This window comes from Phyllobates terribilis, unplaced genomic scaffold (genome assembly GCF_046119375.1).
Source record: "Phyllobates terribilis strain yellow unplaced genomic scaffold, ASM4611937v1 Scaffold_11__3_contigs__length_659146591, whole genome shotgun sequence".
Lineage (NCBI taxonomy): Eukaryota > Metazoa > Chordata > Amphibia > Anura > Dendrobatidae > Phyllobates > Phyllobates terribilis.
Window position 1 is genome coordinate 141,531,952 of NW_027362771.1, and position 23,915 is coordinate 141,555,866.

Below are 23,915 nucleotides of genomic sequence, written 5' to 3' on the forward strand. Positions count from 1 at the left end.
ATGTATTATTCTGAAATAGAGCCAGGCTTGGACTGGCCCACCAGGGGACCGAGGAATCCCTCATTGGGCCCATGAGCAGAACCTTAAGGATTACGGTCACAGAGGATGTGACTGCGACCTGATCCAGAGCAGAGAGGTCTTTCCAGTGTCAGCACTCTTTTCAGCTGGATATGTATACATGGATGCATATGCAGTTGAAAAGTATTGTGGAACAGAGGGACACTAGCTCCTCATACTGCAATACCTACACATGCCACTGCCCTATTAGGGGCCAGCAGCTACAAGTGATGCTGCAGGGACGCAATGACATCACTGCACTGTGCCACCTGTGTCGGGCGATGGAAGAGGAAAAAGGGGCTCCTCTTTGTGGGAGCGGTGACAGGTGAGTGGAATGGTTGTTTGTTTTTTTATTGCTATGTAAAGAGAGCTTTAGAGGCGGAAAATATATGGTATGAGGGTCACAGAGAAGGACATTATATTGTACGGAGCAACAGAGGAAATAATTGCACAGTATAAAAGCACAAATAAGTAGCATTATACATTATGGGGTCCAGAAGAAGGGATATTTCTATATGGGAGCTAAAATGGTGGACATCATTATAGTATGGTGTCATAATGAGGGACATTTTTAATAATCTCCCCAATTTTGGCCCCATACTTTAAAAGTGCCCCACTTGCGGCCTTATATTATTCATTTATGGGGCCACAATTTGGGAAGTTTTAACTGTATCGAGGCATAAAATGGTAGATGCCATTACTGTATTGGGTGGAGGGTGTTACTGCTGTATTTGATGATATTTCTTCTGAGTGGTGGCATAAAGAGGAATTTGTCTATTATATATTGCCACAAATGCATTAACACTCTATGAGGGCCAGAGAGGAGGACATCTCTGCTGAAATATATTTTGAAAGAAACTGTTAATGTGGGGGGAACAAAAGGGAAGTACTGTTATTGTATTGGACACCAGGAAATATGGCACCAGGCGGTAATATGGCAATTTTCTTCTTCATCTGGCGAAGTGTTGAAGTAGGGGGGAGTACGGATGGTACTCTAGAAGTGATCAGCCATAGAGGTTTGTGTATTACATTCTGCAGAGGCAAGTCCTGGCTGGAAGAAGTTCTAGCGGTCTGCACCGAATTAAGATGATAATAAATTATTTCAATTTGATATTGCACCAGTGAGGCACTGGATTTACCAGTACACTGATACACAGGAGATCGGTAATAGTATATAGTATTATTGTCATTGGTGGTAATATTAGTGTTAGTACTATGTTTTTTTTTAATGATCACTATGGTGGTATTATTTGGTCACTGTGTGGTGGTAATGTGTGGTCTGGTCATGGTTGTCCCTTGTATATGGTATTATTGGTCTTGGTATAGTGGATTGTATGGAGAAAACATCATTGACAAAGAGAACAAGTTGACGTTCAAAAGGTTAAAGTTTAACCCCTCCCCATCCTTTGACATATTATACAGAGGCAGAAATGCACGTAAGAAGGGTGGGGTTCTATGATGAAAACAAGTTATCACTTATCCACATAATAAGTGATATTTATTGATTGATTTGGCTTGGACTGCCTGAATCCGCAATGATTGGCAGAACAGGAAGCTTTTATTCCAATTAGAGTGGAGCAGCAGTGCCCATTTTTTCACCACCACTTCATTCTCTATGGGGCCGAGTACTGCTCTCTGCCTTTACTGGCAACCCCAATAAAATCACATTTGGGCATCTGACCTGTCATTCCAATTTGAAACAATGATAAAAAAGTGTCCCATCTGGTATAAACTTTCTCTAATCTACCAATCCTGTGTGGATCCCAGTGGTTGGACCCTCACCGATTAATAAGTTTATCACTTATACTATAGATAGGAGAAAAATTATATATTTTCACCAGAGAGCCCCTTTGGTGCAAACCCCTGATTGTACATCACAGTTATGGTGTGGGAATAGTAGATTTGCAGGCTGTATTTTACAGTAGACGCTCTACTTTAACAGGGAAACCACCTAACAGATATTTGCATAGAGTTGTAGAGTGGATCCCTAAGGTCAATTCTGCCTGTGAGCCTTAGGCACCCCAGTCTGACATTGAAAGAACTATCTTCTCAAAACATATAATTCACATATTATTAGATTCTGAGACAAATAAGTCAACTCCTTTAGTCAATGTGCACTTCTTTGTCTTGCTGCCCTCACCTGCAATTCTCAGTTGCTGCAGGAGGTGCACATTCCACGTAATGAGATTTCTTTGTTGTATGACAACACAGCTTTTCCCCCATTTCTTTAAACTTTCATTGTTCTTAAGTTACACATTTTATTACATTTCTTACAGGTGCAACTTAAGAGACCGTACAATGCTTTAAGTGGAGTTACTTCAATCATCACACTTATTCCCAAGACAGCTAATGATGAAGAAAGATATGAGATTTGTTACATGAAATGAGCCAAGACAGAGTTGCCTATTTAATTGAAGTCAGCTGGAACAAGTCATTACCGCCATTAATGTCAAAGTTGCTCTAGTGGGTGTACATTTCCCAGTGTACTTATTAAGGTTACCACAAACCTATAGTTATTTCCAATTTCTTAGGTTAATTCCTTAGGGAGGCTTAGCACTCAATTTACTACAATAAAAAATTCTTCAATTGCATTCACAGATTTCGCTTCTCTTTTGGTGCATTAAGCTCATATTAAATAGAAGGCCGTCTTCTCACTAATTGCAGCAGACCTAAACCTCCCATCAAATAGGACAAGGACGCCAAGGCCAAAAAGTTGTTTTATGGTGCCACTACAACCCATCATAAAACAACAGAGATAAGCACTTACATGTTTGTCTTACTTCATTTAGATTAGGTTTAACTGTTTAAAAGTTTGATTTAAAGCACAGATGGCCAAACCTTAAACTAAATTCCTTACTTAAAAAAAAAAAAAAAAAAGAAGTGTTAACCTTTTATTTTCCCTTTTAATTATTCTACTAATTTATAGTTTATTGAACCAGTTCAAGACCGGGCCATTTACCCCTGTTCCTGTCCATGCACATTTTTCAAGTTTTCGTCCATGTAATTTAAAAAGCTATAACAATTTTTTCTTGCTCGGATATTATATTCAACTAATTTTTACATCTTTTATTTGTGTAGAAATCGTAAAAGGCTTAGAGAGAAAATTGTTGGAAATGTTTAATTCATGTATATTGAAAAAGTGCTTTGTTTTTAGAATTAGAAAGTTAGACATTAAGTATTAAATTAGCCATTAGGATTCAGACAATCGCTTTATATAGGCTTCAGAAAGTATGCAGTCTACAACTATGAAAATACAAGTGATAGTTTGAAGCAAACTTTAAAAATAATGTTTGACAAAATCTAAGAAAATCTGTCTTCCCGTCAGATGGATACATTGAAAAATTGCCTGATCTATACCTCTAATTGAAGGAACAAACATGGAATGTAAAAGGCTCAGAATACCATAAGTCATCTATTGACTCCTGTATTTATAGCGGAAAAAAAAATGGAGTATTTTTTTATTTTAAAGATTAGTGTAATCAGCCACACCTTTATACAGTTGTGCTCAAAAGTTTACATACCCCGTCAGAACTTTTGCTTTCTTTGCCTTGTTTCAGAGAATATGAATGATAACAAAAAAACTTTTTCTCCACTCATGATTATTGGTTGGGTGAAGCCATTTATTGTCAAACTACTGTGTTTTCTCTTTTTAAATCTTGATGACAACCAAAAACATCCAAATGACCCTGATCAAAAGTTCACATACCCCAGTTCTTAATACCATGTATTGCCCCCTCTAACATCAATGAAACGGAAAATTATACCAAATAGGGTTAGACGTTTTCAAGCACATGTGCCAAACATAGAGCTCAACAGCAATATGAACTTACTTGTATATATTTTATAGTATATGTCATCATCATGCCAACAGCCAGGTGTACAGTTAAACAATCACAGTAATATTTACCAAAATACTATACCTTGCGAATCAAAAATCACATCAGTTGCATAACAGTTTCACATATGCTCCCATTTCCCTTGCAATTGTTCCAGAAAATGAAGTATTTCTCCCAGAAAATTATTGTAATTACACATATTTTGTTATACACATGTTTATTTCCTTTGTATGTATTGGCGCAACACAAAAACTGAGGATAAAAAGGCAAAGTGGACATAATTTCATACAAAACTCCAAAACTGGGCCGGACAAGATTGTTAGCATCTTTCCAAAATTGTGGGTAAACAACCTTCTTTCAAGCATGTGATGCTCGTTCAAACTCACATTTGGCAAGTAACAGGTGTGGGCAATATGAAAATCACACCTGAAACCAGATAAAAAGGGGAGACGTTGACTCAGTTTTTGCATTGTGTTTCTGTGTGTGCTACACTAAGCATGGAGAATAGAAAGAAGAGAACTGTCTGTTGACTTGAGAACCAAAATTGTTGAAAAATATCAACAATCTCAAGGTTACAAGTCCATCTCCAGAGATCTTGATTTTCCTTTGTCCACAGAGCGCAACATAATCAAGGATTTACAACCCAGAGCACTGTAGCTAATCTCCCTGGGCGTGGATGGCAAAGAAAAATTGATGAATAGTCTGGATGGTGGATATACAGTCCCAATCATGTTCCAAAGAAATTCAAGCTGTCCTGCAGGCTCAGGGTGCATTGTCAGTGCAAACTATCCCTCGATATTTAAATGAAATGAAATGCTGTGGCATAAGACCAAGGAAGACCCCACTGCTGACACAGAGACATCAAAAAGCTAGAAAGCAGTTTACCAAAATGTGAGTAAGCCAAAATCCTTCTGAGAAAACATCTTGTGGACAGATGAGACCAAGATAGAGGTCTTTGTAAAGCACATCATTCCACTGTTTACCAAAAATGGAATGAGGCCTATAAAGAAAAGAACACAATATCTACAGTCAAATATAGTAGAGGTTCAAAGATGTTTTGGGGTTGTTTTGCTGCCTCTGGCACTGGGTGCCTTGACTGTTTGCAAGACATCATGAAATCTGAAGATTACCAAACGATTTTGGGTCACAATGTAGTACCCGGTGTCAGAAAGTTGTGTTCCAACAGTACAATGACTCAAAACATACTTTAAGAAGCACCCAGAAATGGATGAAAACAAAGAGCTGGAAAGCTCTGATGTGGCCAGCAATGAGTCCACATCTAAATCCCATGGAACACGTGTGAAGAGATCTTAAAATTGCTGTTGAGAAAAGTCAGCCTTCAAATATGAGAGACCTGGGGCAGTTTGCAACAGAAGAGTAGTCCAAAATTTCAGTTGAGAGGTGTAAGAAGCTTGTTGATGGTTATAGGAAGTAATTGATTCAGGTATTTATTCCAAAGGGTGTGCAACCAAATATTAAGTTGAAGGTGCCAACAATTTTGTCTGGCCCATTTTCGGCGTTTTGTGTGAAATGATGTCCAATTTGCCTTTTTTCTGTTTTTTTTTTGTGTTGTTCAAATACACACAAAAGAAATAAACGTGTATAACAAAACATGTGTAATTGCAATAATTTTATGGGAGACATACTTCATTTTCTGGATCAATTTCAAGGATGTCAACACTTTCAGCCATGACAGTATCTAGAAAAAGATGAGTTCATAACAAAAGTAAAAAAGGAGACTGCCATTTTTGTCCAGGTTCTTGTCACCACTACATACCCAAGCCTCAACAGATGGATCTTATCCCCACCCTTCCACCACACTTCAAACCATTCATAAGGTAGAATGATGGAAAACACCCAATTAGGGTATATTTTTTAAGAAATATGGGCCTAGATTGTGAGGGCTCTGTTTTGGATGCCCTATAACAGAACCTTTCATGTGAAAAAAAAAATCACTATTAACCTGCAAATATGAGGTTAATCTGCAGTTTAATAGCGTTCTGAACCTGCCTGGTGCCCGTCCTTAGAGCCACGCTGCCGGGAAGAAATGAACTTTATTCGACCCGGCAGCACTGGAGTGGCACTCGCAAGTATTCAGTCACTGCTCAGTGTAAAGAGCAGCGGCAGTAACCGCGCCCCTGGCACTGACCTACAGAAGCCCAGCATTAGGGCTGGCTGTCCGTCAGTGCCGGGAGTGCGGTTACAGCCAAAATTCTCTATACACAAAGCGGTGACTGAACCCATGCAGGCCGCACCCCCGTGACTGGAACCCAAATGCCGTTGGAGGAGGGGGGGGGGGAGTTAATTTCCTCCCAGCAGTGGGGGTCTAAGTGCGGGCGCCACACGGTGTCAGCAGCTTTCACTTTACATGTGCAGTGTCAGTTTTCGGTATACTGTATTTCCAGAATGCTCTTGACACAGAGTTACACGTATCCATAGGCGCTCACTCAATCGTGGCAAAAGACAAAAAAATTGCCTTCTTTAAATTGCCCTGTAAATTTTCATCAAAGTTTCAAAAAAATAAATAAACAGTACAATAAAATTTGAGAAACAGACATGTCAATTTATAACTTATAAGACACTATAATAGCAATGAAATATGGGGAACGACAAGGGAAAAGAAGAGAGGGAAAGGAATAAAAAAAAAAGTGTGTGCGTGGCGTGGGGGGTGAACAGGGTAGGGGGTCTAAGGGAGAGTCGAATTATATGCAGTAGCCAGAATTTGTCAGGCTGGGCCAGAGTCTAAAATGGCTCGGAAGAATAAAGGGAGGTGTGGTGAATGGAGTATGGTTGCTATTTTCTGCCCATGGAGACCTGATTTTCCTAAATTTGATTATCTAAGGTCAGGTGCACAGAAGAGTATTTTCAGTCTGAGCTTGATCCGGATCGCACTTGAATCAATGATATTCTATGGGACCGTACACATGTCCGACTTTTTCTTCATATCACACTTTGATCAAACTCTGATCAGAGTATGATTACCATAGATCGGACTGATTTTCTCGGATGAGGGAAAATACAGTGACCCTATAGCCTTATCTTTATCTTTGTCTAGCCTTATTTAAAGTTTAATATTCCTTTCCAAGAATGCATTTGTGATATACAGTAATTTATTCAGCTTGCTTAGATTGCCAGTAAAAAGTAGAGTAATAGTGTCTGTCAAGTTTGTCTCTAAGGATTTCAGATGCTTCCTTTCCAGCTACAAAGTAGAGAATGACTCGAGGGAAAAGCATTTGCTTTATACCAGCTGAAATCTGTGTGTGGGAGTGCGAGAAGTGCTGCTGCCAATTCATCTGCAAAAGAATGCAATTGCTTACCCTTATACTTGGCAATGAAGTAAGAATTGATATGATCTTAATTTTCAGGTTGGGCACAGCAAAACATGCTTCCGAGCAGTGTGCGGTGCATGGCAGTGAGAGCTCAGCAGTTGGGCAGTCATAAAATGGACTAAAACAGACAACTACTTCTACTTAAGGTCCCCATCTAAATTAGATTTTGGAGGAACAGCCAAACATCTGATGTTTATAGGGGCCTTATAGGGACTCTTTCTTGACAGAAGAATTGGACCATTGGAATTTCAATGGACACTCCATTTGTTTTCAGGTGATATAAGCCGCTACAAGGGGAGACTGGCTGTGCCTCTCTCATCTCTCTCCGGTGAAAACACTTGAGCACTGAACGGCTAGCCTTAGCAATCAAACTAGTATAATATTCCAGCCAAACAAAAGTCTCAACTCTCCATCAGTCAGACTATGTATAGAACATAGGAGAATGTTACATAGGTAAATATGACGCAAGTCCACAGAATAGTTGTTGTCTGGTAGGAGATACCAGTCTATTAGCAGACCTTAGAGCAACACCACTGGATCTCAATATTGGTATACAAGACCGTTGTCTTTAACTTAGTTGTGGGATAATTGCATATGTACATCCATTTCTAATTGTCAATTTATAATTGAGACTGTCGAGTCCTAACCAGCACTGTGCAGATCTTAAGCCTGCCATACACATTAGATGGTTGTTGGCCAAACGATGGTTTGACTGATAGTTTGGCTGACAGCTATTTCGGCCATCTCTTATATAAACAGGAACACTTGCATTAAGTTCTGTATGATATATACACCGCCAGTCATGTCTCTTTTTTTCTGAGAGAACAAAAGAATCAAATATGCAAGATCCTTAACTTCCCCGATAATCAATTGTCTGCGGCTAGTGACACACTATAGTTGGTTAAGCCCGTATTTATCGGCAGATTCAGCCAACATAAGTTTAATGTATATAGGGAGGAGATTCAGTGTCTGACTGGCAAATCAAAAGCCCACCCGTGAGGCCTCATTCACACTTCAGTATTTGGTGAGTATTTTTCATCAGTGATTGTATGCCAAAGCCAGGAGTGGAACTTACAGAGAAAAACTGTAAATGAAAGATTGACACCGGTTCTGTGTTTTGGAGACACTCCTGGTTTTGGCATACTAATATTGATGAAATACTGACATGTGCATGAGGTCTAACATTGACACTCAGGGCCTGCTGTTCAGCTACATGAAAATATGACATTAATCTTGTTCACAAACTGAACTATGCTTCTATGTAATATTAATCAGAGCAGTTTGATGAATGAATGATGAGATGAGTCCCTCGTCTGTCAGTAGTAAATCAAGCGGAGGGGGATCCACTCATGCACAGGAGGCCACCGGGGGATTCACTTGTGGGCCAGTCTGAGTCTGGGGAGGAGAGGGGCTTAACTCAAACCCTCATGGCTAATATGGACACTATAGCCAGAGTAGGGGAGGTATTAAGAAAAAAAAAATAGAAGGACAAAAATTTGCATTATCCCATGTATGCCTCTATATTTCTATAGTATTGCACATTGGGTTTCACAACAAGTAGATTATTTTTTGAAAAAAAAAATTCCTGCCTAAAATAGCACAGAAGAATGTAATTTAAAAGAAGGACCAGCAATAACTACTTTGTCCAATCTGTTCCTAAACCATTCACCTTTTTTGTTGATTTTTATTTAGTGACTAAAGGATTGACCTATAGCACATATTGATATTAATAGCATATTATTAAATAAGCATTACCATGATTTCTGCAGGGAATAAGAGCTTTTACCCACACAAAGCATTAACCAGATTGTAAATACTTAATAAAGAACTTAATGCATTTTCCAACCCACTCGAAGCCTTGTCAAGGTTCTCTTTACCATAAATCTCTATGTACAAGAGGAAGTTGATGGGAACAATGCAGCCATCTTCCCATTAACTTTTAGGAAATTAATGAGAACGTTACAGCTAGCAGTTTAAAGCGAACTACTGTCATGGAACAGTTATTTCCAATTTTTTTTTGTTTGCGGTGTATTGTGCCAGTACTACTGTGTAAACAGGAAAACGTTCTGTCAGGTGGTGACAACAAGAAAGCTTACTGGCTAAAATATCAGTGACCTGTATTACAAAAAGGTGGACAAACTAGTTCTTTGAGAAGAGTAAAGCAGGTCAATACACTATTATTGAATGATAATGTGAGCTACACTTCAAACATTAGAACTCAACAATGGAATATGTAGCATGTGGGATATACCTCCAAAATGGTTGGATTGACAGTCTGCTCTCCTGATGTACATGCCATGTAAGGGGGCATTACCTTTAAGTGATATGTAGATCAGAAGAGCAGACTGTCAGTCATTACATGTCTCACACTGGTAACACCTCCTTCCATTTAAAATAAGCTCTAGTGGTAGATTCCTGAAGAGATCCATGTCCGGCCCATAGATTTTAAAACCTCATTTAAAATATTAATAAAAATTTGGATTTCTCTGGAATAAGACATTGGATTGCAGATATCAAGGTATCATTTTATTCAGCCCAACTATACGGCTTAGGAGGGTTGATCCTACTGACAAATTCCCTTTATTAGCTTGATTACACAGGCTGACAACACTTCCATGTTTAAACTATCTTTGTTCTGTGCAGCAAATATCCTACAATGCGCTGCCGAGGATGATGATTTTTTTAAAGTAAGTTTAATAAAAGTTTAAGAAAGTAAAGACCCAGAAGTTTGGCTAAAAAAACAAAGTGCTGCATCTTTACTTTCTGTGAATTTATACAGCCATTGACTAGCATTCACCATACAGTGGGTTACATATAGCTGAACACAGCCTTGAGCACGGTAAGCACTTTCACCCACCTTTGAGGTTATCAGAAAACAGGCTCGCTCCGAACACACACTAGACCTCATCTTCACCCGACTCTGCTCCCTATCTAAACTCACAACCTCCCCCCTACCCCTATCTGACCACCATCTACTCACCTTCTCATCCCTGTCCTCCTCACCTGCCACCCATGTCCAGCAACTAGCACACCCCTGCAGAGACCTTGCACATCTAGACACCCACACACTCTCTGACTCTGTTCTACCACTGACATCCATATCTTCACTCCACGACACAGACAGCGCCACTGCTTTCTACAATGCCACTCTCGCATCAGCTATTGACTCGGTCACCCCTCTTGTGCATGGCAGGACGTGACGAGTCAATAGGCAACCCTGGCACAACAACCTCACTAAACAGCTTCGACAAGCGTCCAGGGTTGCGGAGCGGCGTTGGAAGAAAACACGTTCTCAAGATGACTTCACTGCATTCAAACAAGCAACACTCACATTCAAATCAGCCCTCACCTCTGCTAAAAGGACCTATTTCACAACCCTCATATCTTCCCTATCCTACAACCCCAAACAGTTATTCAACACTTTTAACTCTCTCCTCCACCCTTCTCTGCCCCCTCTGACCTCCGTCATCTCTGCTGAGGAGTTTGCCACACACTTCAAAAACAAGATTGTCCAAACAAAGCAAGTCTTTACTGTCCAACCACCACAACCCCTTTGTTTTCCAGACCATTGCCCCTCCCCTATAACCTCCCTTCCCAACATCACGGAAAGAGACCTTACTCGTCTCCTCTCCAAATCACACCTCACCACTTTTACACTTGACCCTATCCCATCCCACCTGCTCCCCAACCTCACCCCCACACTCGTCCCATCCCTAACCTATCTCTTCAACCTATCACTAACTTCGGGTACCTTCCACGTTGCCCTCAAACATGCCACAATCACGCCCATCCTCAAAAAGCCATCCCTCAACCCAACCATCTTGTCCAGCTACTGTCCCATATCGCCTCTCCCATTTGCCTCTAAACTCCTTGAGCAACATGTTCACGCTGAACTTTCCTCTCACTTCTCATCTAACTCTCTCTTCAACAACTGACAAGCCGGCTTTCCCCCCCACCATTCCACCGAAACTGCCCTTACCAAAATCACCAATGACTTACTTACAGCCAAAGCTAACAGACAATTCTCTGTACTCCTTCTTTTTGGCCTGTCCTCTGCTTTCGACACAGTTGACCACTGCCTTCTACTACAGATCATCTCTTCCTTTGGCGTCAAAAACCTTGCCCTATCTTGGATCTCCTCATACCTTTCTAACCGCACATTTAGCGTCTCCCACTGCCACACTACTTTCTCACCCCGCCCCCTCTCTGTTGAAGTCCCTCAAGGCTCTGTCCTAGGACCCCTACTCTTCTCAATCTATACCCTTGTCCTGGGACAGCTCATAAAATCCCATGGCTTCCAGTGCCATCTGTACGCTGATGACACCCAGATCTAAATCTCTGGCTCAGACGTCACCTCTCTGCTGTTCAGAATCCCAGCATGTCTAGCAGCCATATCATCCTTCTTCTCCTCCCGCTTCCTCAAGCTCAATGTGGACAAAACCGAACTCATCATCTTTCCCCCATTTCACATATCTTCCCAACCTGATCTTTCTATCACAATAAACAACATCACACTTTCCCCTGTACCAGCAATCCGCTGCCTAGGAGTAACCCTTGACTCTGCCCTGTCCTTCAATCCCTCATCCAAGCTCTCGCCACCTCTTGTCGCCTCCAGTTCAAAAATATTTCCAGAATCCGTCCTTTCCTCAACCCTTACTCTACTAAACTGCTTGTGCATGCCCTCATCATCTCCCAGCTGAACTACTGCAACATCCTCCTCTGTGGCCTACCTGCTAACACTCTCGCACCCCACCCCTCCAGTCCATCATTAATTCTGCTGCGCGACTGGTTCATCTCTCACCTCGCTACTCCTCTGCTACCCCCCCTTTGCAAATCCCTCCACTAGCTCCCAATAGCCCAGCGTATCCAGTTCAAACTACTAACACTGACCTACAAATCCATCCATAACCTCTCTCCTCCGTACATCTCTGAACTAATCTCTCGATACATTCCCTTACATAATCTCCGGTCCTCCCAATACCTTCTTCTCTCCTCCACACTTATTTGTTCCTCACCCAATCGCCTCCAAGATTTCTCCCGAATATCCCCCATTCTATGGAATTCTGTGCCTCAACACGTCCGATTAGCCACCACATTTGGATTTGGATCCTTCAGACGGAACCTAAAAACCCATCTCTTCAAAGAAGCTTACAGCCTTCCATGACCTTGCTTGCTGCCACCTCAACAACACCGGAGCTACTGCAATCTCCCCAACCTACTGTTTCCTTTCCAGTTCCTGTAGCCCGCAAGGGCAGGGTCCTCTTCCCTCTGTACCGTTCTATCATTGTTAGTTTGTTTATTGTAAGTGATATCTGTATTTGGTATGTAACCCTTCTTATGTACAGCACCATAGAATCAATGGTGCTGTATAAATAAATAATAATGAATAATAATAGTAATAATCCAGTGTAAGACTATGTTCACATGTCCAGTAATAATCCGTTAGAATGGCTTCAGCAGCAATCAGTTGACAAAAAAGTTGTGCAGACACAACTTTTGCCCATCAAAAAAAAAATGGATCAGGTTGAAATTAGTTTTTTTTTAAACATTGAAGTTTATGGAAAACGGATCCATTAATTAGCCATGTGGATCAGTTTCAAATAAAAGAAAAATGGATGGCTGTTTAATAGATTCAGTATCTATAGAGGTGCTACCTGTTATTGTAACCCTGCCTTTGTTCATTTGGAACTTTGATGAATTCTCTTTCTGTAAGGGCAGGAAGTATATGTCTAAAATAGTGGCCAGTGTGAAAATTGCAAAATTACTAATTTGGTTTAATACAAATAGTGATATGAATGTAAAAACAATTGCCAACATTTCGTTAATCTAAGGGGTAAGGTTTCTCCTTGTGGAGAGTGACAAGCCGGGTCTAGCATGTCAGAGTGAGGAGACTTGTATGCCATGCATGCTCCTCTTATATGCGAATTAACTCTTTACAGAGGTATAGGACTCGAACTCTAGTGCCACCTATTGGAAGCAGCAATCCTAAAAGTCAATATCGACCCTTTAACGAGCCTTGCCATAAGACTTAGGATCTGTCATATGGCAAGGCTCGTTAAAGGATCGATACTGACTTTTAGGATTGCTACTTCCAATAGGTGGCACTAGAGTTCTAGTCCTCTTCCTCTATGAAGAGGCAATTTGCATACAATATTTCTTTAAAAATACGTGCAAGACTAAAACCTGATTCAAACAATAGGTCATTAGCTAATTATAGCTTCCCTTTAATGTGTACAGTGACCTTAAGGTAACCACTGCTTCAAGGCATCAGACCTACAATAGGGTTAAGCAAAAAAATCAAATGTGATCTTCTTAATTGATTCTCCAAAAGTGCAATTACTCCGACTAGCTACAATTATTTCTATAATCCGTAACAACCAGGGGTTCTGCCAGATATCAGTATAATAAATGATGCATGGAAGATGGAGGGGACGGGGTCCAGTTACAGAATTTGCATTGTGACACCATAACCAAAGATTTCTCTCCTGATATTAGAGTATGTTAAAGTAATTAAGTGTTGTTGGAATGATCACAGCTCATAACATGTCTCTACTGATTTTACTGATTATAAAAAAAAAATGTTAATTATAAAAGGACTTATTTTTTCATGAATATAAAAAATTTCTTACAAGTTTAAAGGGGTTTCCCGTTTATAAAACTTTAAAATTAGTACAATTATGTTAAAAATAATAACTACTAGACTAGTCACCTTTCCTTACTCCAGTTACACTTCTACTCCACTGTTCCTGGTCTTTGTTGACAGGCTGCAGTGGTGATGTTACAACTACAGTTCACTTGACCACTGCAGCCAATTACTGGGCTCAGCTAATGTCAATGACTTGAGTGTCTAAACCCAGTTGCTGAGCAAAAAGTTTACCGGCGATGTAGTTGAGACATCACCACTGAGGACAGTCTAAAAAAAATTGGGAGCAGTGATGGAGCGTCGACGCTTGGACGTGAGAGTATTATTTTTAATACAAGCATACAGATTGGCATTCAAAAATTCTAAAGAAAACCCCTTTAAGTATACCTTTACTTTCAATCTAATCATAAGGATATATAACTAGAAAGTCACAGTTCCAACAAATTGTTGAACAAAATGTTTTCAGACATTGAAAATCTAAGTCTTTGCATTAAAATGAATGTGCGATGTTACCCCAATATGAGTTTTTCTTGCAAAATTTGTAAAAATTGTATTCAATATACTTCTGAATACCTCTCCCATGAGTTCCTAGAAGTAGCACATGGAAAACTATGCTTTTTCCCTTGAATTGATGAATTCATTTAGTTCCTCCATTGTGTTTTTGTTAGCATATAAAGCGTCAGGTGAGGATATTTGATACCTGTTGGTTGGGTTAAGCAGCATTAATACATCCTCTCATCATGTCCCTAGAACAATGCCGCTTGAACAATAAATGTGGGTTAAAGGATTTATATTCACAAGCGAGTTTTACATTTCACCCTAACAATCTACATTCTTTCCTTGAATACAAAGTCATCGTAAAAAAAAAATCAAATAAAATCTAGATAAAAGTTTGTATGCCCTTAGAGATCATAATCTCGCTTAGGAGAAAATAATAGATTTGGATTACAGAAGCAGGGACTAGATCTAGGGTGGGAGTCGGGCAGGTTTGACAACCCAGCTTAATAGGTCAATTGACCGGTGAAAATCAGGTTTTATAGGTATCTTTTTTTAATGGAGACCTAGAAACAATAGCACAAAAAAGTCCTACCTTCTAACAAGTATCTGCCATTCAGTAAAGATTAGACACTAAACATTTATAATGAATTATCTTGTACTTAGACATGATAAGCATCTTATGCAAATCAGCAATGAAGTTGAAAAGTCTTAATTCCAGGCAGACATGGGTGTATCAACACAATAGAAGAAAATCCTAGGGCACCTATAATGTGACAGCAAATAAAAGGTTTGAGTACTATTTATATAATGATTACTCTTGAACAATTACGCCTAGACATATATATATAAAAAAATAAAACTGAAAAAAAAGCAAAAAAATAAAATAAAAAACAACAAAGGATTCTATATATGTTGTACATATTTATGTTTAGATCATTACTAAGTGCTGCTTCATTTCCAAAACATAGAAAGTTTTGTAAATAGCAGAATGCCAAGTAAGAGCCTCACCCTTTTGTCCTAGTGGCATGCACGCAATGTAGGACGCTTGGCCAATGCTTCCTTCATTAAGAACGTAGCGTATTGTAGAAAGCTCCCCAGCGCAGATGCCAATATTTTATGATGCCAATATTTTATGTCTACCCAGATTTTGAAAACATAAAGCAGTTTAGCCAGACATGTCGCCTGGTGATATATGGTATAATTGTTCACAGATGCACACGGGTGGCTGCAAAATAGCAATATGCATAAGGAGAAAGGGGTTAATATAAATACCCAATTATCTGTTTAGATCTTATCATATGGGAAATATTCTGTAGGAGATTGCACTGAGGCACCAGAGGCTCTTCTGCCATGTACTGACTACATGAGTGGAGCAACGTCTGCCACATTATCACATTCCAGCTCAGCAGGAGGCATTTTACTGAGTTTTACTGGACTGCACTTTATTAGGCCAGTATGATCTCTTTTTCCCCGGAATACCTGCTCCTGGTTAAGAAATTTCCAACAGATACAGATCTCTCTATTGTTTGACAAGACAGCGGAGGTCTAAGCTCTTCATAGATGACTTCAGTCACAGTGCATCATGTTGCAGTCTACTGGGAATAGAACCTTAATGGCATAAGGAAAACCCAACTCTAAAGCAATGGCCATTAACAATGTAAATTTCCCCCATATGTTTCCTCCAGTCATTGATATTTCTGCAAACTATAATGATTTTAATAGTAAAAGTAGATATCTTGTAGATTGTGAGCCCTCGCGGGCAGGGTCCTCTCTCCTCCTGTACCAGTCGGTGACTTGTATTGTTCAAGATTATTGTAATTGTTTTTTATTATGTATACCCCTTTTCACATGTAAAGCTCCATGGAATAAATGGTGCTATAATAATAAATAATAATAATATCAAGTACATCCATATCACTGGATGCTGAATGGTGAGGCTCTCAGACGACAATCTTAGACTTCTTAAGAAAAATTAGGTCTCTGGGTTGTCGTCCCACAAGCTTAAGGACATTGCATTTTATATACAATATGCTTGAACATCATATGTAAGATACCTGTGTTAAAGGATGACAGTGAGACTAAACATTTTACATACCAAGTGTACGTTGAAGCACGTATCTATGCATAGCAAAGGTCACATGGGTGAGTCTAAGCTGGATGGTTACAAGAAAGTAAAAGCCATGCTAACTGAAGAACTCTTTGCTTCTCTGGGAGATGGAGCATGGATATTTTATCTCTATTAGTAAATCTGACAATTGGTGATAACCTAGGCAATGTCAAGTTGACTATGCGAGATATAATTATTGAACAGAGCCAGTTTACAAATTCTTTACCGAGTAAGGACAAGTTCAGTGAGCCACGAGGAGACTTGTATTTTCCCATTGCTGATGCTGTTGCAATCTATCTATGCAAAGCAGTACAAATGGACCAGCTATGGGATGGGCCTGTTTATTGAACACATCCTAGAAGCTAATTAGTTCAGACAATAGCAGTAGGAGGTTATTTGTTTTTTTATGAAATAAAGTGCCATTGAGACTTATTTTCCTGTTAATACCACACCCAAGTGCTTTGCACCATATGTTGTCTTCCCTGTGACAAGAGCCGGACCACCTCTAAGACAAGAATAGCTATCAGGAAATGTTACGTAAGCTGCTTCTGATTCACAGGACAGATCCAGGAGTGACATATTCTATGGTACTGACTTCACAACACTGACATAGGCTTAGAGGATATACCAGTCTATGGAAAATAGTTCCTTGGATAGGCTTAGCTCATCCACCAGTCTAGGAATAGTAGTTCCTTGCATAGGCTTACTGTACTAGCGGCACCTTTCTGATAGTTCCTTACTTGAGATTAGTTGATACACCACTCTGAAAGGAGTAGTTCAGAACTTCTCGGTTAGTAGTTGTTGTGCTGATAGTGACACAATGGAGTGCAGTAATAGTTTACGGAAAGCGGATACAAGTTAGGACTAGTAGTTTCTTACATAGGCTTAGCTGTTTCACCGATCTAGGTCTAGTCCTTGATTACATAAGCCTTGCTAGCAGAAGACCAGTTTAGTATCCTTAGTTAATGGACCATTCTAGGACTACCAGTTACACACATAGTATGGTGTATCAGCTCAGTCTATGACTAATACTTCCTATCTGTTCTACTAGGAAGATTTAGCAAAGGCAATCATCCAGGGTATTGCATTAATCTCTACAAGGACATGAAAAAGAACCTATGACTTTGCTAACTGATAACTTCTATGGGCTTAACCAAAGGCGTTTAACTCATTGTGCTCACAAGGTCACCCACCAGATGTGGGACAGAAGATATTTTTTGGTCATTATAGACCGGAGGTAAATTGTACCTCTCACCTCTGCACATTCCTACTTTGATGGTAGCCCTAGAAAAGTTTTATATGTAAATGCAACCTTTAATCCTATCCTACTTCAAAGTCATTCTGCTCTAATGCTTGTTCAAGTATTATAAAATCATGTAACTCATTACTCGTAGGCTCTATAAATTCAGGGTGGATTTAATAGTCTTGGATTTGGAACCTGTAGAATCCAGATATGATTGTTGAGCAGGAAATCTTATCAGCCAGGAAATGTGAATGGAGCTCATACTCTCTGTAGACCTGAGGACTGGAATTTCGCTGTTTATTTAATAGAATACCTGCAGAGTAGACACTTTTACAGGGATGGCCTTGGTGATAGTTTTATTCAGAGCACTGTACACACACAGACATCAGACAGGGCTGTCAGACTCCTATTGACAGATATTACAGTAAGATCAATGCCAGCCCCGCACACCATGCAAGTGAAAGCAGAGCCGCTGCCTGCAGAGGAGCTGTCAGATACAATGCCATTCTGCTTGACATTTTACATGGCTAAAGTTTCGTATCATGAGCTTTAATGCAGCAGGAGCATAGAATAAACATAAGCAATGCTTTATTACAGTTTTTATAGAACCACAATTTGTAGGCTATTACACTAGGATAATAAAAAAAGAAAATACTGGGTGAAGAATGCTGTAGTCAGGTTTATAGCCACTTTACACTTTAATAAAGACCCATTATAGCACATAAATGCAGAATAAAATGTATCATTACTAGCTGTAAAAGTTTGTCAGTGGCGACAATTAGTATCCTGCTGCCCATGAACGCCCACATGAGTGTGGATAAACCTGTAAAGATTGCACTAGTCATATCTTCAGTATACTCGTAAACTACAACTCGGAAACACCCTGAACGTTCTAATTTATTGACCTCTGGGTGTCAAATCTCAACATTCGTGAAAACTTCTGACATAGTAATTAAAAAATCCATACAGAGCCACAAGGTAAATGTAAATTGCTGACACCGTCAGCCGAACCTATACAGAAGTAACAGTGCAGAATTTGTCAGGTCACACAACATATCGCTACTTTATTTTATTTCAAGGGTTTATCACCCTGTAATGTAACTGCAATCGAAAAGATACATTTCCTCCTGGTACATGGGTGCATGCAATGGGAGCTGCAGATACCCAATGAAGTTGGGCAGCATGTTGGTTTGAGGCACTGGGGGTCCTCAGTTCAATTCCCACCAAGGACAACATCTGCAAGGAGTTTGTGTGTTCTCCATATGTTTGAGTTGGTTTCCTCCCACACTCCAAAGACATACTGATAGGGAATGTAGACTGTGAGCCCCACTGGGGACAGTGATGGTGTGTGAAAAGTGCTGTGGAATTAATAGTGTTTTATAAGCAAAGCATAATAATAAATTGGTGGGCAATTAATATTTGCAAATTATATATCACTATGTTAAAAAAAGAAAAGCACAGCTTTGTCGCTATTAGTTTTACCGCAGCCGCAATGTGTAAATTCATCCAAGAGAACCCTAAGGAGCAAGAATTTTCAGTAGGGATGGAAGCCAGATAAAACTCAAAACAGCAGCAGAAAGCAAATAGCAACAAGACAGTCGTTCCATGGGAAAAGGAACAAATCCCCTGCGTCTTATTTCCATGCCCGGCCGTGCCCTGTGCCATTAGTCCGGAGCACCAATGCAATGGCTGGACAGTGACCACCTAACTCCAGGTGTCCCACTGCTCCTTGTAAGGATCCAGCTGCTCCTCCAGAGGCTCTGCTGCCTGCATGCAGGTAAGAAAAGCCCTTTAAACCCTGACATAGAAGCTGCAGAGACCCAGGTTTATGTTCACCCTGGTATATAGACATGTGCATTGGGATGGCTCCGGTTGCACCTCTGCTATATGTCAGCTTGTAGCTACTTACTTTTGTCTTCTTCATAAGGAAAGGATGGCGCTCTCTAGTTCAGGTAGCTTGTAGAATATCCGTTCAGCTGTTGTGGAGCCCCAGCATATTTCAGCTAATCCGTGCATTGGCTTTCCCTGTACAGTAGTGATGATAAGCACTGAATCACTTTGCAGTAATCCTCTCTCATAGTCACTTTGTGGGATTGTGCACTCTGATCCCAATCACTAGTTATATAGCAGCCTTCCCCCTCCTGCTCATCGCCTCTGCTGGCCACGCCTGCCACTGCTGCTGCTGCTGGGGCTTGTTAACACATTGCGATCCCAGGCTCAAAGATAACTGATCTGTACATAGGGGCAGACAAGTGCAGCAGGGAATCCCTACACATCTGCATGATCAAGGTCCACATAGGAGGAGGAGGATTAAACATTCCACTTTATTAGTCTCATGACACTGTGTGACAGCTAGATCAATGACATGATTATGCACCACTTTTTCTTTCTAAGAACTAATAGGCAAGTAGTTACTATCAACCTGCATGTAGTGTCCGGTGCCAATTTCTGCCGACGCAGACCGCTCCGGCCAACGATTCAGCGGCTTAGGTTGACATGACATTAACAGAGCGCCAGCTTATTTTCTGCTCTGCTCTTTTGACAGGCATGACTGCTGATGTCATGATGATTGACAGCTCACCACTACAAGGGGCGTAACTACCGCGGTCGCTGCCGCGACTGGACCTGGCAGGTGAGGTGCCCACCGACACCAGCAAATACTTCTTCAGACCCACATTCAGCTAAAGTGTATTGCAGCGCACAAACCCTTGGGGTCCCTGCAATACATGCTGCCGGCCAATCAGAGGCCAGCAGATGACGTCGGTGTGCACAAGACTGGGGGAACGTGGCTTGTCGACTTCAGAAGAGGAAGCCGCACAGCGGAGGAGCAGAGGGAAGGTGGCCATACTACGACACGGATAACTATGTGCTGTGCATTATATGATATGAAGGATATAGGCTGTGTATTATATGATATTAAGGATATGGGCTGTGTATTATATTATATGAAGGATATCGGCTGTGTATTATATTATATGAAGGACTTTGGGCAATGCGGTATACTAATATGGAGGTGCAGTATACTTTATTGAAGACTATGGGGTGAATTATATTATATGGAGGACTATGGGCTGTGCATTATATTATATGAAGGATATGTGCTGTGCATTATACTATATGAAGGATATGGGCTGTATATTATTCTAAAATGAAGGACTATAGCTGGTGCATTAATTATATGAAGGATATGGGCTGCGTATTATACTAATATTGACGACTATTGGTGCATTATATATGGAGGTGCATTATCCTATGTGGTGGAATATGGGGGGTGCATTATATATGGATGACTATGGAGAGTGCATTATATTATATGGAGGACTATGTGGTGCATTATACTATATGGAGGACTATGGAGTATGCATTATACTATATCGAAGATAATGGGCTGTGCATTATATTTGGAGGGTGCATTATATTATATGGAGGACTATGGGTGCATTATACTATGTGGAGGACTATAGGGTGCATTATACTATAAGGGGGCATATTATACTATATGGAGGACTATGAGGGGTGCATTGTATGATATGGAGGACTATGGGGGTGCATTATACTATATGAAGGACTATTGGGGGTGCATTAAACTGTATGGAGGACTATGGGAGTGCATTATACTATATGGAGGACTATGGGGGTGCATTATACTATATGGAGGACCATGGGGAGTGCATTATACTGCTGTGGGGCTATTTTTATAATTCTGGTATGGTTTATTTTTTTCTATACGTTAAAGAACAGCATCAGAACGGGGTATATATAACAGGATGGGGCATATACAGTACAGACCAAAAGTTTGGACACACCTTCTCATTTAAAGATTTTTCTGTATTTTCATGACTTTGAAAATTGTACATTCACACTGAAGGCATCAAAACTATGTATTAACACATGTGGAATTATATACTTAACAAAAAAATGTGAAACAACTGAAAATATGTCTTATATTCTAGGTTCTTCAAAGTAGCCACTTTTTGCTTTGATGACTGCTTTGCACACTGACAAAGACATGAACAGTCTTTAATTTTAAGGGTAGGTTAATTTTAACATTGAGAGATAGAATATCCAGAAAAAATCAAGAAAATCACATTGTATAAATTAGATACACTTATTTGCATTTTGCAGTGAGAAATAAGTATTTGACTCCTCTGGCAAACAACATTTAATACTTGGTAGCAAAACCCTTGTTGGCAAGCTCAGCAGTCAGATGTTTTTTGTAGTTGATGATGAGGGTTGCGCACATGTCAGGAGGAATTTTGGTCCACTTCTCTTCGCAGATCATCTCTAAATTATTAAAATTTTGAGGCTGTCGCTTGGCAACTCGGAGCTTCAGCTCCCTCCATAGGTTTTCTATGGGATTAAGGTCTGGAGACTGGCAAGGCCACTCCATGACCTTAATGTACTTCTTTTTGAGCCACTCCTTTGTTACCTTGGCTGTATGTTTTGGGTCATTGTCTTGCTGGAAGACCCAGCCACGACCCATTTTTAATGTCCTGGCTCCATCCATTCTCCCATTGATGCGGTAAAGTAGTCCTGTGCCTTTAGCAGAGAAACACCCCAAAACATGTTTCCACTTCCATACTTGACAGTGAGGACAGTGTTCTTTGGGTCATAGGCAGCATTGCTCTTCCTCCAAACACGGCGAGGTGAGTTAATGCCAAAGAGCTCAATTTTTGTCTCATCTGACCCCAGCACTTTCTCCCAATAACTCAAAGAATCATCCAGGTGTTCATTGGCAAACTTCAGACGGGCCTGCACATGAGCCTTTGTGGCGCCCCTGAGGGTTCGACCGCCACAGGGATGCTGCACTTCTTTAATGGAGTGTGGTGTTCCTCCTCTGAGGTAAGAACGGTGCAATGGTCAGGACCCCACCTCCACATCCAACACAACACTTCTCCAACCAGAGGGGGCTAGTAGGCACTAGAGTGCTGCCCCTACTGGAAATTGGGAGACTGGGGAACCAAGAGATAGGGGGAACCAATTAGTGGGTGAGGGTGGAGGACTCACATTTAGTGACACTTAATATTTCATATTTAATAAACAGCCATCGTGGCTCATGGTTCTTTGATTGTGATCTCCCTGAACGTGGCTTCTGGGAGAACCTGCAGCGGATGGGGACACGGCCCTCGTACCCTGGCCTTGGGTCGAGGGGCAGGTTGCAGATAACGTATGTCTCAACACGGTCAAGGACCATGACCAAGAAGGCCCAGAGCTTAAGAGTGTAGCTCCACCGCAAATGGACCCCAGGGGGATGCAGACGGAGCGGTATACGCCACCTGTCCTCGCTATTCTGGCCCAGCCAGGGGGACCCCCGACACCTGACCTTGCTACTCTACGTCCTGATCAGGGAAGCCCGGTAGGCCCAGAGGATCCCATCGGGTAACGGACGGAGCGGAGCTGCCACCCGTACCCTTTTTCTGAGCGTAGTCCAGAGGGAAACCCGGCCTATCTACACAAACACAGACAGGAAAGGACCCGGTCTGAAGTCTAGGAACACTCTGGTGCGGGGTCCTGATTGAGCACTTGCATTACTCGGAGGTTGTAGGACCCCCGTTCCTGGCGACCGCAGAACTCCGCGAGGAGCAGGGAGAAGCCATGCAGCTGTACTCTCCACCGTGAGTAAAAAGCCTGGAAGTCGACCCCTATGGCCTCCTGACTCTTTATTCTGCACTGCACCGCACCACTTAGCACCGGACCTCCTACACTACAACCCCCTCCATCCCTGTCGCTCCCCTGAGGCCCTGCTCCGCCTGTGGGGAGTAGTATCAACTTTGGCTGCCGCAACATCCCTCCTCAGAGGACTGCTGCAGCGCTGGTGGCCTTCATCAGGTACCACAGGTGGCGTAGTCGATAGCAACCACTCAACCCTGATAAGCTCGTACCACCTTTTTAATGTGATGGCCCTGGCCACGGAGCGGGTCCAGGCCACGGCTGCACCCCACCGACAACATAGGACCCGGCTCCGAGTCCCCCATCTCTCAGGGTAGGGCTGCGAGCGTCACACAACTGGCGTAGTCGGCAGGATCGCGTGCCCGCAGCAAAGGAAGGAAATTGCCCATTGCTACTGGGTACTGTGCGCCTTACACCTTAGACTGTCGTTTCCACTTAAAATGGCGCCCGCCCAAGAAGAACGGACGCCATAGAGTATCAAAAAGACTGTCTCCTAGCACCTCCTATCGTGGGCCTGGCTCTCCCATGGCGC

The 23,915-nt window shown here is 41.3% G+C and overlaps 1 protein-coding gene across 1 annotated transcript in view; it reads right to left on the bottom strand.

The window, feature by feature from the left end:
* The window catches only part of KITLG (KIT ligand), a 75,521-nt gene extending 55,673 nt beyond the window's left edge, over positions 1-19,848 (bottom strand). Inside the window, exon 1 of the mRNA XM_073651637.1 lies at positions 19,623-19,848. Within this exon, the coding sequence (XP_073507738.1) occupies positions 19,623-19,637 (15 nt within the window). The 5' untranslated portion in view covers positions 19,638-19,848. The remainder of the gene's footprint in view (positions 1-19,622) is intronic.
* Between the last annotated feature and the right edge of the window lie 4,067 nt (positions 19,849-23,915).